This window comes from Callospermophilus lateralis, unplaced genomic scaffold, assembly GCF_048772815.1.
Source record: "Callospermophilus lateralis isolate mCalLat2 unplaced genomic scaffold, mCalLat2.hap1 Scaffold_1909, whole genome shotgun sequence".
NCBI lineage: Eukaryota > Metazoa > Chordata > Mammalia > Rodentia > Sciuridae > Callospermophilus > Callospermophilus lateralis.
Window position 1 is genome coordinate 20,789 of NW_027512924.1, and position 15,765 is coordinate 36,553.

Consider the following 15,765-nt stretch of genomic DNA (forward strand, 5'->3'; position numbering starts at 1 on the left):
CAGTAACATAAATTTGATTTTTCTTGTGTGGACCTTATTTTATTTAATACTAACTATTAAATTAAATAGTAATTGTTTCTTTCATCATCACTGTGGGTGATCATCGTTTAGAGTAGGGGATACGGATTTATAATTGCTTGAGTTCAGACCTGGTGAACATAAAATGACACATTTCTCAGAGGGGGAATCCTTCCTCATGAGAGCTTTTAAAGCTCCAACCTGAAGATTCTGTATACTTGTCTAAGGAAGGCCAAGGCATTCCATGGAAGATGGAACCTTCTGGAATAAAGAAGAACCAGGCCCACAGAGTCGGCAGCAGAAGAGCTGCGGGGCCCCTGCAGCAGCTCCGCTCTGGTTTGGCTCCGCTGAGGCAGGAGGCTTTTGTGTCTCAAGCCAGAGCCTAGGGCTGGAGATGTGGCTCAAGCAGTAGCACACTCACCTGGCAGGCGTGCGGCCCCAGGTTCAATCCTCAGCACCACATACAAAGATGTTGTGTCCACCAATAACTAAAAATAAATAAATAAATATTTAAAAAATTTAAAAAATAAAAGAAAAGAAAGATGGACCGAAGGGATCCTTCAATTAATTAAAAAAAAAAAAGCCAGAGCCTAGATTTCCACTCATGGGCTCCATTTCTCACATTGGTCTAGGTGAATTTTACCCCAATAGATTTTCTCACTCCTCTAAGCCAAGGAGAAAAAAAAATTCTCAAGAAAAAGGAGAAATCAGATAACAATACAATGGAGGAAATATTACCTGCAGAATTGGCTGCCTGTCCCTGAGAAATTGAAGATGGTTTGAAGCCTGAGAGCTCTTACACTGATAAAACGATACTGTAAATTTTAATTTATTTAAAGATAAAAATACACTAAGTGTAATTTTTGAATAGGAGAAATTAATTACAAATTTTCAAAGTATAAAAATAATCTTTTCTATTAATATTATTCTCTAATGCATTTTTCTGAAAATGATGAATGCAATATTACCTCCTTTTGACTCATTGAATAGAAAAAGATCATTAAAATGTTGGTACAGAATCTCTTTGTATATAGCAGTTTGTAAAGAAGTCTGTGGTAAAGTGGAGTTTTTGAAAGAGGACTCATTTTTTTGTACCAGCTTTTGGTGGAGGATTAGATTTTTGGACTCTGTGGCTGCATTGAATCCCTTAACCTGAAGCTTAGTGGCTGAAAACAACCCTTACCTATACTTCTCCACCATGCTGTGTTCAACTGGTTGCTCTGATGCCTATTGGGCCGCCTCATGCAGCTGCCCTGAGGTGGGGGGAGGTCACTGCATGTGTAGTCTAGCAGCTGAGAGACCCTAAAATTCGGTACTGGGTCTTCTTCTCTTCCTGGGGGTCCAGAGTTCCTCAAGGGCTGGGGGCAATCGGGGAGGAGGTTGTGAAAAGCTGTGAAAGCTGGTGAGGTCTCTATTCTGAAATTGCCCCACATAGCTTCCTGTCACATCTTATAAAAGTCAAGGCATTTGACCAGGACAGCTCAGCATCAGAGGTGGGGGCAAATCATTGGCATAAGGTTCACAAAATTACAGCTATGTTTTTTAAAGACCACAAATGGAAACCTTTGAAAACTTGATATTTCATATTAATTCCCCACCAGAGAAAAACAAAAAGCACACATATACCAGTTCTCTGTCCATTTTAAAGAAAGCTGATCTTCTGTGTTACCTTAGAATCAGGATGGTCTGATTCAAACAGCTTCCATTTTTATGGATTTAATTCTATGTACTCTTTAACATGAATAAACAGGAAAACCACAAGAAAAAACATATGTCCATCTGTACCTTTTTCAGTGTTAGTTCTGTACTTATTAAAAATTGTATTTTTATTCAATATAACATGATTTTTACAGAAGTTAAGGCTGAGAAACTTGAAATATAGTAGTTCAACAGAAACTTATAACTTTTGGAAAATATTTTGTTTGACCTCAAATGGAACATTACTCATATGAATGAATACATAACAAGATGATAGTACTTTTCAAGTTTTATAAAAAGCTTTTTTATTTCAATTAATTTGTCATTCTGTCTCTGATTACATCTTTTAATCTGAGGAGGCTAAAAGCAAATAGTTTATAATCTTCTGCAATTATGGGTAGAAGGAGCTTCCCTCAAAGAAGAAAGCAAATATATTTTTGCTTAATTAATGTGCTTTAAAAATATGTTAAAGCATATGAGCATTTTGCAAAAATAATTTAATAATTACTATAATTTAATAATTGGCATCAGTTAAATCTTCTCAAGATTCATTTCTTATTTGATAGAATTTTTGTAGTGAATTGATTTTATAATCCCTCTTAGTTTAATTGGGCTAACTTTAAAATGAAATCAATGAAGAATATTTTATTACTTTTATTTTTTATGTGCATTCATTATTTGCTTCCAGAAGAATTTAGAAATACCAATTACACAAGTGTCTAGCACTTCAGTCTATAATTTGTGATGGATTAGAAAAAAGCAGGACTTTTGGATATGTACACAAGTTACATAAAAGAAACCCTGGCACAGTTCCTGAACTTCAGGAGAACCAAGGTGCTGCCATTGGATGCCACACAGGAACCTGTAGAGAGAAATATCATAATCAAAATATGCTCAGATGGGAGCAGGGAAAGTCATGGTAAAGTCCATTGTAGGGGGTTATATCAGGAGCTCACTTATCACACACTAAAGTAAATGAAGGAAAGTCCCAGTTCAAGCAAGATTATAGAACTAAACCCCACCTTGGGGGTGACTGTCTGGGAGAATCTTTGTTCAATTGTATTTTGCAACACTGTTGCTGGCCTTTGAAGATGGAGAGGACCATAAGTAGGGATTGGAGAATGACTGCAAGGAGCCAAGAGTGACTGCTGCCCAAATACCCAGGAGGACACGGGAACCTTAGTCTGCAACTTCAAGGAGCTGTATTCCCCCAGTCACAAGAATGGGCCTGGAAGAGGACCTGATGTTCCTGAGGGAAACAGGCCAGCAGGACCTCAGTTGGTCCTGCTTTGACTCCTTAAGCTGGGAACTCGATTGAGTCCTGCTAGACATCTGGTGCACAGAAACTGGGAGGTAGCGAGTGGGTCCTTTTTTAAGTTTCTAAGTTTGTGATCATAGGTATGGAAGCAACAGAACACTGATATAAATTCTGGTACCAGCCATGCTACCATAACAAAACCTCAAATATGTGCAAAGTGTTTTGGAATCTGCTGGTAAACTAAGCTGCTGGAATTTTGAGAAGAATGATAATAATTGTAAATGCCTAGATTGCTTTGAAAACTGCTATAATTATGGACCCCAAAAGGACTGCAAGGGAGTTCTCAGAAGAAAAAAACCTCATGTTATTGAAACTGCAGGAAGGGAGACCCTTGTTCCACAGTGGCCAGAAGCTTAGGAAAATGGTTCCCTCCCTTTAGGAGGTAGGACCTGTCAATGGTGAGTTTACAAGTTGGGTTGAGGAGATGTCTAAGCAAAGTGTTGAAGTGAAAGCTGGTTCTTCTTTATGTTTATAGTAAAATTGGGGGGTGGGGAGAGAGAGGGAGAAACTGAGGAAAGAGCTGTCGATATGGGAAATCCTCATCCTCTACAGATGGCAAAAGGTGCTAAAAATAATTGATTGCTGCTCTGGAGGTTAGCACAAAGAGCTGAATGGGTACAGCAGTACAGCCCTTTGCTGCAATCTCAGGAAGATGGAAAGGTCCCAGCATTCAACACCAGGGGTTCAAGTAATGCCAGTGGGTCTTCTCAGTCCTTTTAGAGAGCCACCAGGGAGCTTCTTGGAATTATCCTTCAGCCACCCCAGAAGAAGCTGAAAATGGAAAAGGAACAACCTCAGCAAGATGAGAGCACATGTTCTGTCTCATGAGGCATCCAAGGGGCCCACAAGGAACTGGGCTGTCTCATCAGCAGGAGAGCTGCCTGTGGGAACTGACAGGTACAGACCACAGGACAGGGGGAGATGCTCAGAACTATCAAGATCTCTGGCAGGAGGGGACTGGGCAAGCCACACGGCTACTTACAAAAGTTCCCTTCCATGCAGAAGCAAGAAGACACAGTGAAGCTCCCAGAGGGCAGAGATAATCCAGATAGGATTTTCCCAGGCCTGGGGACCTAACATAGAGGAATTCCCCCATTGGATTCAATTTTCCCCATGTTTAAAGAAGAATGCCAGTAACTGTCACTTTTCAATCCCCATGTAACAAATTTGCACAAAGGTAGTGACTTAAAACAGCACAAATTTTTTGGAACCTGTTGAGAGCCACAGCCACAGTCAGAATGATGCCTGGCATATTGCCAGAAGGAGTGGTTGAAAGGTGACACCAGTGAACCATTGAGATGATGATTTGAGTTAAGTTGTATATAATTGCTGTGGTGCTAGATTGATTGAGTTGTATATGGACCCTGTTGGGTGGGGGGAATAGGGCGGCTCCTGGAATCTGCCTCAGGCACCTGATACTTTGTAGTCATGTTGCAAGGCTCTTCTTTTGGAATTGCTTTCAGAGTTTATTGGAAATTTTTGAATGGTGATAAGTCTTGTTCTCTAAAGATTAATTAATTTTCAGCAGTAACTAAATTTCCAAAAAGCAAAGTATGGTATATAAATTTGGGCTCAAAATTAGACAAAGGTTATGAAAGGACTAGAAATCAAGTAGACATAATTTCCCATATGGCTTTTAACTGACTGTAAAGAAAACTCAAGAATAACATTTAGAATAGTTGAAATCAGTTGTAACTTCCCATATTAACTTTGCTTTTATAATTAGTTTGACATTATCTTAAAATCTAAGTACTTTCATATCATATCAAACATTTTAGCAGATAACACTAACTTGAATCAGTTACTCTTAGTTTCTTTACCTACATTCATTATATTCAAATAATAATAATAATAATAATAATAATAATAATAATAATAAATGTGTTAGGCACCATTCTGCTTCAAAGGTGTTTCTATCAAAATTTGTGTGAAATTACAGAAGGAAAGTAAGATTTTACCTTGTAGGTTGAGTTCTGTTGCCTATTATAATAAGTAATTCAGCCTCAGGTGATTCTGTGCAGAGTTCTGTATTTGCTGTCATTCTAAATTTTTATTAATATTGTCAGAGAAGCTGACAGGTAAGGGGTAAGTTTCATGAGTTACACTTAGACCTAAAGACCTTGAACTTTACTGAAATTGTTTAGTAGCAATGAATCACAGCCCTGCATCACCTGAGTCCTCTTCCCATAACCAGAACACTGCTGCTGACTGTGTAGATTTCCATATAGGCTGCAACCAAGAGCAATCATTAATCTCCTTACTACAAACAGTAACTCTAGAGTTAAAATGTTGACTTTCAAGAGAATGTATGTGAGGCCAGAGACCTACCAGGTGACCCGATGATAGTGTACCACTCCAAACCAAAAATTTCACAGTAGGAAAAATGTGGCAGATTCCTAGAGTACAAAGTTGGAAGACATCAAATCCAACATATTTTTTTTTCTTCTGTTGATAAACTTACAGATTTCTTCTTTAAGAAAAATTCTGAAGAAAGGAATTACCTTATTTTCATAGTCAATGTGTAACTGATTATGTTTTTCTGCCTCTTCTGTTAGTTTAGGAATGAACTTCAACCTTGATTTCTGTTTATCCTTTACAACAAATGCTATCAGAGCAGTCAGTTAATTTTATGTTCATGGAGCATGGCACAGAGAAGGTCATGAAGAAATCTTTTTGTTGGAACAAAGAAAAGAAATAAATTATCTTACTGGATTTTGCAAGCTTAAAAATAGTTTTGGAGTCAAACTTTCTGTATTAATATTTTATTTATTTTTATGATGTTGGTGAATAAAAAAATTATTTCCTCCCATTGAACATTAATTCCCTTAACTATAATGCTGGGGTATAATTTGACCAATCTAAAAACACTGTTGTAAAGATTAAATGAGATAATACAAATAAAGTTGATAATATAATAAGTAGGTATTATATAGAGTTCTAACTGTAAATAGCTTTATACCGTGTAGATTTCATTACTTCAAAGGGATGTCATGAATCTATTAAAGAATCTAATGGAATCCCCTCATCATCCCCTCATCATTCCATAGCTTTAGCAAGCTCTTCAAACTATCTAAGCATAATTCACAATAGCTAAATTGTGGAACCAACCCAGATGCCCTTCAGTAGATGAATGGGTAGGGAAATTTTGGTATATATGCACATTGGAATATTACTCAGCAATAAAAAGGAATAAAATCATGGCATTTGCTGGTAAATGAATGGAGTTGGAGAATATAATGTTAAGTGAAGTAAGCCAATCCCTAAAAACCAAAGGCCAAGTATTTTCTTTGATATAGGATACTGACTCATAATGGTGATGGGTGGGTAGCATGGGAGGAATGGAGGAACTTTAAATAGGGCAAAAGGGAAGGAGGGAACGGGAGCGCATATGGGGGTAGGAAAGACTGTGGAATGATTTAGACATCATTACCCTAAGTTCATGAGCCACATCCTCAGCCCATTTTTGTATTTTCTTTAGAGACAGGGTCTCACTGAGTTGCTTAGCACCTCGCTGTTGCTGAGGTTGTGTTTAAACTCAAGATTCTCCTGTCTCAGCCTCTGGAGCTGCTGGGATTATAGGTCTGTGCCACAGTGCCAAGCCCATTATATTTTTAACTAATATGAACCAATGGAATGGAGTGGAGTAGAGTGCAGTTGAGTGGAATAATAGAAGAATAGAGTCTATGCTTTGCATTTAGTGGGATAAATAAAGGTAAACATTTTGTGCAACTTGCCTTAAAGTGTATGTGCATAGTATGCTTATGTGCCTATATATGTATGTTAGGTTCAAATATATCTTGCTTGATCAAGATGGCTCACACAGAGCATCCTGCAGATTTCTATGCCTTATCATTTTCATCACACTTGCTGTTCTTAGTTTCAACTGTTTGCTTTATTTCCCAACATCTAAACACAACAGCTACATTTGCAATACAACTGACCACAGAGATCACACTCATTTAAAAAACAGATTAAATCAACCAAGTGATCACATTATCAAGCAATCACAATAATTGTATGCTAGATTCACCGATAACACAAAAGGTCATGTTCAGAAGGCAAGATGCATCAAATTTTGAGTGTTCCACATAGATGACCTATATTCCAGAGTTTCTTAGACTATGACCCTCAGAGCATGTTATACACAAAGCAGGAAAATGAAGTTGCACTCTTCTAGATGATGTCAGAAATAGTTCTAAGTCAAACTTTGTATCAGAGCATGATGCCTTAGAGTAAAATTATAATGAATAAATATTCCAGATTTTTGTAAATAAGATGCTTTAAGCCAATTTATCCACTTTCTTAACTTGAAACTAGAATCAGAACGTGAATCAAATATGTCACGTGGTTTTTCTTACAAAACATAATTCCACAACTATATATAAAATGTTTTTTGTTCGAATGATATATAGTAAAGACTGTTCACAAAAAAAAACTAAAATCCCTGCAGATGATGGAGACACCTTTGAAATTCTCCATTCCAAGGACCATTAATCTAATTTTCTTCTATTTCTTCTTGAATTAATATCTCTTCAAAAAGGTTAGTTTTTTATTGAGTCTCTGAAATGCAGTGTAGCTGTTCTCCCTCATTGTTAATGTCTTGTTTATTAAACTTTTTCAAGAATTAATCTAATTAACATTGAGTTTACTTTTTAAGACTTGTATTGTTTCACAAAGAAAAGACATAAAATTATTTGAGGGAAAAATGCAGGCATTTATTGTTTTTACCTGGTGCATTTTTACTGTTTGCCACATTAGTGATTTAATTTACACTGAACAAACACAACTCTCTCCAATACAGTTTTATTTAATGCAGCTAAATTTGTATTTGGCAACATTGTACTATATTTAGGATGGAAACATTAGTTAAAAGAGCACATAAACAAAGTATTTATTTTTGATATTCTATGAAATCAACATTAGAGATTTTAGGAAGATTTGCCAGAAGAATTCCAGAAGTTATAAGTCATTATTTATTTGATTGGTCTTCCAGGGAATGTTTGGAACTTTTCATGAATCTATATCTCATGTAGATGCTTGCCTTAAATATTGATTGGATGAAGAATTAAATAGTCAATGTGCTAGAAATTAAAAACATAACTAAACTTTTAACTTTAGCAATTCCTGGTCTGTTGACTAAGGATATATGGATGTTCTTTGAGGCAAAACATCTTTAATAAGCTTTAGATTATATATGTTTTTGACGATTTGTAACTTCATATATATTATGTGAAGAGTTGAAATAAAGCAATTAACTATTCAAGCCAGATCAAGAATACCAGGAAACATGTCATTGGTGTAATAAATGGTGCTCTGTGCATGCAAATTTAGGAGATAGAATTTACAGGCATAAAATAGAATTTGTAACAATGGCAACAGAAGCCAAGCAACCAGAATATAGTCACATGATAAGTTTCCTTAAAGAGCATTAGCTGAGCAGTCAGGAGGTCTTCATTTTATTTTCCTTTTGTCATGACTATTCTTAGTTTGTTATCTTTTGTAAACTGAACATCTAATTATAAATGTGTGAAACAAATATAAAAGCAACATTTGTATTTGTTGTGGGACAAAACACTGAAAAGGATTTGTTTTGGAAATAAGATACTAAAGTGGTTGCTTAAGTCACAAAGTTCATATTCAGGCAATTATGACTACCCTTTTAATTTCTGTAATAATAATTTTTTTCCAATAGCATAATTTTTTTGTTCCCTCAATGGTGACATTCTTGAGTAATTTTATAAGCACAGAATTTTTTTAAAAAAATAAATGTTCTCCAGGAATGTTTAAAACTTTAAGTTTTTCATTTAAATGCTGCCATTCCTTCTCTCATAAAAACTTGACAAAATTCTAACTGCAAATTAAAAGAAAGAAGGATGGACAGACTCAGTCATTTTCATTTATAATCCTTTATATCCAGTCCCAGAATATAATTTGGAGTCCAAAATAAACAGTGAGGGCAGGGACCACATTTATCTTTCACTGATCAAGTTACCAGCCCCCAGTAAGATTTCAGTTAATATAGTTTGAGTAAGTGAAAGAACAAAACTAAATCCAATAAAATGAAACATGATAAAAAACATTTGTGCTTTTAACATAGAAGAGCAAAGGCTTCTTACCTAGCATTTTTTCTCTTGAAATTTCCTATTACAAAATAGTATAAATTTCTAAGCAATTTTTAATTAATGTATTGTCCATGAATTTAGAAAAACTTGTGATTTTCAGAGTTAGGCTAATTTTCTCCACCAATAAGAAGAAGAGGAATTGATACAGTACGTTATACTGTTTGATCCAAAAATATTGGATGACATTAGGCAAATAAAGATCCTAACATGCAAAAGAGTGCAGGTCCTGAGCAAACCCACACTCAGACAAACAGAAAAGTTATTTTTCATGTACTCAGAAGATGTCTTATCACTCATGGACTATCTTCTCTTTAGCTGTGGTTTTTAATTAATAGAAGCACAAAAGAAAGGCTATGCGGTGGGATGGCCAAGTTTTGCAGAACACTCTGGAGATGATGCACCTGCCTATACTATTTATCCCAGGGGCACCCAAATTTGGGTTGACACATTTTGAAGTCTGTGATAAACGTTTGCAAAATTAAACAATATTGACAGTGCAATGGGCTTTTTATTAAAGTTTTTTTCAACTTTGATATCTCATTTAAACAGAAGTTTTCAAATAGAATATTATTGAATAGTAAATTTTGCTGTTTCCAAGCTCAAATAATTTTAAACTTTAGAAAATTGGTAACAGAAACACCTTCTGAGATTGCATTAAAAAGAAGGAAATAGAAAACATTGCAAGTGCAAGAAGAAAACATTAGATTTGAAAGGATAAAAGAAATTGAAGTTAAAATGTAAAGGACCAGGTTTTGTAAAGTTTTCAAGCTGCACTCAGAGCCTGAAATTTCTGTGGCAGTTAAGACAATTCCTGGAACCGCCTGTTAGATGTGTGTCGAAATCTTCCCTTGACCACGTAGTTACTAAATCACCCCTTCCCAGAGGCTGTGCAGCTCAGCACATACACTTCTCAGGGCTTCAACCAATCAGTTTAAATGTATGCCTATCTTAGTGCTGACCAATCACCCCCACCGGACCTGTTCCTGCCAATGAATGTGCTAATCATGTTTTAGAGTTGTTATTTGATTTTCCCGCAGTATATGATGATTTGCTAAAGGAGGCTATGACGTATGTAAAGCCCCTGCCCTCTCTAAAGAATGTATATGAACTCTGCTCAAGTGGCTCTTGGGACTCTTTGTTCTCTGCTCTTCTTAAGTGAGCTCTGAGCCACAGCATGCTGGATGCCCAATAAACCCTTTGCTGTTGCATGAGAGGGTCTCTTGGTGGTCTTTTCCTCCAACGCTCTCCATACCTTTTCAGATTAAAGGAACAAATTTCAGTGTCTCTATTTACAACTGCCATTGATTGATGAATACAGAGAGTCTAGGAGTACTATGAATGGGGTTCCTTCCTCTTTTATTCATCCATTGAAAGAATCCAGCTACCCTTGATACTTCTTTGAAAAATGTCATTCAACTATACCAAAGAAAAAAAAGAAAAGAAATGAAAGGATGCTTTTTTTTTTTTTTTAGAGAATGAAAATGGCCTTGGTTCTCAAAGACTGTTTCTTTTTCATTAATTTATTCAGACATGACCAAGTTATGATGGAAAGTCTTACAATTTATTGTATAAGTTGTGCACAAATGCAAGAAAAAAAGCAAAACAACACTTATTCCAAAATAAACTCAGTCTACTTAAGAAAATTGTTATTAACAAGTTAGATTGAATTTTAAACAATAACTGATGTGTCTGAATTCATTTTAAAAGAGCTAAACATATGTTAAATTTTTCTATGAGTATGATTTAATTATTAAGATATCTACTTAAAAGTTCAGAGATGCATGAAAACTAATATATTTACTTTCTTAGAAGTCTTTTTAAAGAGGGAGCCTGATACTTCTTCAAAATAGATAATCCAGGTTTCCTAAGAAAGTGGTGAATTGAAGTTTTTACCCCAGGATTATTTACTGTAGGATTATTATGTAAGGGCTCGAGTTGTGGCTCAGTGGTAGTGTGCTTGCCTAGCATGCATGAGGCACTGGGTTCGATTCTCAGTACCACATACAAATAAATAAAATAAAGGTCCATCAACAACTAAAAAAATTAAAAAATAAATAAAAAAATATGGCCTGAGGCCTTGTTTAAAAAAGGATTATTATGTAATTAAATTAATTTATCATGTTAAAGTTTTAAGTATAAATTCACATAATTTCTCTTGGTAAGTAAATAAGCAAATAAAAATACATAAAACATACCCCAAATCACCAGTGTATTTAGGGACTATAGCAGAATCATGATACCTTTGAGCTAATGTCATTATCATATTCTCTCATGCTTTAAATTAATAATTTTCCTTACACATTTACACATACATTCACACACATATGCACACACAACCGGTTCATACACTCACATGTATAGACTTTAACCCTTTTGCTTTACATTTAGACATTTATAGCTAAAACAAACCACTATGTGCCCTATATGACTAAATAAAACTTTAAAAACTCTCCTGTGGGGAATTGTTAACTTTTGTATATCATTGAAAAATTTATTTACTACCTCCAATCAATTCTGTAGGAGAATCAAATGAGTATAAAGTCATCTCGAAGATTTAAAAGACTGCAAACAAGTTTGGAAGAAACACTGCATCCTGAATAGGAAAGATAACATCTATGTAATAACGAAAATGATACACTTAGGCAAGGGAATTTGGAAAAAGTTGTAATAATGGAGAAAATAGACATTTATACTCTGAGCTGGACCATCGTATTTAGATTTTTCTTTTTAAAGTTACTCATATGTTAAATAAGGATAATAGTAACTACCACCCTGGTCATTGTGGAGATGATCAGGCATGTTAAATGACTAGCTCTGGAACAAGTATATTTATTAGAATTAGCAAATAAATGTTCATTATTATTAATGGAATTTGATGACATTAATAGTTATAATCATACTTGGTTGTGATCTTCTTCCCCAGCACCCCTCTCACACTGAAGCTTACTTCACACTTGTCTCATGATCCTTTTTACCTGTTTGATTATTAATATTGTGCTACAAGTTGTTGAACTATGTGAGGCCAAGTATTATGATGAGCTGATGTGTGCATCCTACAAAGCAAGCTCTCTCCAACTACAATCTGGTTTCCATGATTTTATTCTGTTTTATTTTCATTAAATTTATTTTAACTGATACATAAAAACATGAAAATTACACAGATTTTGGAGACTATCATGAAATGTTTCTGTATATGTAAACATAACTTACTTATTTATCTACTTAACATACTGGGGATTGAACCCAGTATGTTAAGTAGATAACATAACACTGAGCTACTTCCCTACCATCTATTTCTCCCCTGCCTCTTTTTTTTTGAGACAGTCTCACTAACTTTTTGAGGCTGGTCTTGAACTTAGGATCCTCCTGCCTCAGCCTTCTGAGCAGCAGGGATTACAGGTGTGTGCCATTGCACTCAGCTACATGTAAATACTCTCAATAATTCTGGACAGAGTTCTAAGGTTTTGCACTTTAACGATGATTCTGGTTTCTCTCATCATGCTTAGAGTACAAAGGTGCTACCATACTTACCACATTGCAAGATAGTCTATATTTCTTGAATTAAAATGACAACATAAAACATACTATTTAAATTATAAACTTAATGATTGAAACAACCATTTTTCAAAGATGTTCACAGGGAGAAACTACAGAAAACTTTATAGGAAGAGAGTTTTCTCAAGTTCTAAAAATTATAAAAATGAAAATGGTCAGGATAGAAAGAAAATAAATTTAGATTTGTAGAAGACTTTGAGCCAAATGGAGCAGAATGGAAGGAATGTTCATGCATTAGTGCAGCCTGCATGCTTTTTTGAAACATAAACTTTAGATTAGATTAAAAATAAGTTCAAAAATATTAGTTGATATAAATGTTTATCTGAAAATGAACAAACGTACAAAGTTTTTAAGTAGAGTCTGTGAAATGATCATGATGTTTTTAGGACAGCTGTTCCTTACAGCCATATAAGGTAGTTGAGAGTAAAGAGAAATGTGGAAGACAGGTGCTTCAATAAGGTCTTTCAACTTCTATCTGTATGTTCAGTGAGATTGCCAGAATTTAAATGTAAGATATCCTTGCACATGTTTTCTATTGCTATGTTAAATCTCATGCTAACCCTGAGACAATTAAACAAGAGTATTTGTATATTTTAGCCTCAAAATAAACTTGTTTATAGTTCCTTCTGCCAATTAAATATGTTAATATGATGCATTTTTCCTGATTTCAAGCATCTCCAAATTTCTGAGGTCTCTTACAACTTTCCTAACTGCATTGTATTGGGACTCATATTTAGCAAATATCACTGTTATTTTTACATATATAATAAAATTTCAATGAAATGCTTAAAGCATAAAACTATTAACAACCCATGGATGGGGTGTGAAAAGTAAGCCAATTGCTTACCTTCCATAATAAAGTGAAAAAATAGAATGTAGCATTGCCTACTATATTTAATAATGGAGCAAAGAGTCATGTTTGTGGAAAGCAGTTTTGACTGTATTGTAAAATAATTAACAAGTTTTGACCATAAATTCTTAAAGTTTACAGCTGAAAAAAATCACTCACTAATGTATATTTCAGTGTATCTAATTGCAGTTTTTCCTATTATGTGATTCAATTCTAGGGGGAGATAAAATGAGACTTGTCCCATATTATTTAGTAGTAACATCTAATTAGAGGATATAGCTGGCATAAAATAATTGAAGAGTAACTCTCACTAGTGATGTCTAAAATCAAGTGATTTAGTGTACTGCATCACTTAGAACCAATGAAGCAGAGTAAGCAATTGGCAGTAAAAGTTTTTAAAAAATAGAGAAATGGCAAAGCAAGGCAACTACCATTAACATCAACAACAACAGAAAGTAATGATATTATTATAGACATTGTATGCCATCTCCACTCTAATTTTCACAACTCTGGATTCACTTGCCAGATTTGCAATAATGTTTTCTTCTATCACATAATTTTAACTTTAATTCAAGTGTAAAATAAGAATACTGTTTAATACTGTTTAGATCTTTATTATAGGTTTCACACTTAAGTTACAGTGTTTCATATGCCCATGTGCAGTATTGATTAATACAGTTGCTTTCCTGCCCCTCCTTTTCTAATCTGAGATATAGTGATTCATTTACATATAAAAGTCTGAAGGTAAGCATCCATTAATTCATACTACGTATGTGGTTGAAAAGATTATTTCATATGTGGAAAACTCAATAGAAATCACAGAGAGTTCAAAAGAACATTATAATAAGGCCTTTTAGAAATAGATCTCAGTTTTTTGAACTGTGAGATCTGATTTAAAAATTCATGAGAATTACTTTCCTGTGAGAAGGCTCAGGGAATTATGAATATGACAGACAAAAGCAAAATAAAAATAGGAAACTCAAAAAATCCGGAATTCATTCATTATTTGGGTTTTATAGTTTATTATTACTGATTAAGATAAATCTTGGACATTTTTCTTCAGTTCAAAAACTGCAAAGGAGAAGTTTTAAACTACCTGTGTAAAATTGCTTTGGAACCATGTAATTGTAATTAGATAGGTCAGGATATATGAAAAGACAATCATATGCAGTAAATTCTGTGATATTTTTTAATTGAACACAGATTCTATTTTCAACTTTTCTAACAGTGTTTATTATTACAACAGTTTTTGTTTTAAACTTAAGAGCAATATTTAGAATGTGTGTTCTGCATTAATTTTTAATCATTGAATTTTCATGGACTTTCTGTTTTATTGCTTCATAAATAAATAACTTGTAAATTTGTCTAGTCAATTTTTGTTTCCACATAGAAAACTTGACCTTAAAAAGGAAGTTAATGTTCTAGATATATAATGAAAATATTTGTGAAAATGTAATTTATCATTAAGCATTATAATAGGGGATACATAAAAGAGAAGCACAGCCTCTTTTTTCAAATACAATATAACCGTTTTAGTTGTAGCAATGATTGGTTTTTTAAAAAATAAACATAAGTCCAATTATTATTGCATATATTCGTGTACATAATGTTTCTAATGAAAAGTAGGTTAAAAGAGTGGTCATAGTTACATGGTGAGTGGCACACACTTATAATCCCTAGCAACTTTGGAGGCTGAGCAGGAGGATTGCAAGTTCAGAGCCAGCCTAGGCAACTTAGCCAGGTCCTAATCAACTTAGTAAGACCTCTATATTATATAGGGGTGAGTGTGTAGTATAAGTGCCACAGTCAATCAACACCATCCAGTTCTATGAGTAGTAATGAAATAGGGCACCTCCGCACCTCCTGCTTGTATCATTATTAATTGTGCCAGTCTTTTCTAGAATTTTGGGCTTTATTTGAAAATAAATGTTACAGTATTCTGCTTTGCACAGTATGGTGCAACTATATTTAAGAGTGAAATTTGATTCACTGTGTGACACTGGTTGAATTGTTGCCTTTCTCTTTGTAAGATTTTCTTCCTATTTTTAAGAGGTAAATTATATTTTTCTGCCCTATGCAACACATAATGTTGTTTGGAAGTTCAAATGAACCTTAAGTAAAGGTGCTTTGAAAAGTGCACTGTCTTAAAGAAAAACATCGCTGTGAAGAAATTTCTAAAGAAAACCTCAGGCCTGTGTTCTCAT

General features: G+C 34.4%; 1 protein-coding gene across 1 annotated transcript in view; it reads left to right on the forward strand.

Moving 5' to 3' along the window:
- The first annotated feature begins 269 nt into the window (after window positions 1-269).
- LOC143387348 (roundabout homolog 2-like) overlaps window positions 270-15,765 on the forward strand; it is a 144,685-nt gene continuing 129,189 nt past the window's right edge. The window contains 1 exon segment of the mRNA XM_076841835.1: window positions 270-354. Coding sequence (XP_076697950.1) covers window positions 270-354 — 85 coding nt within the window.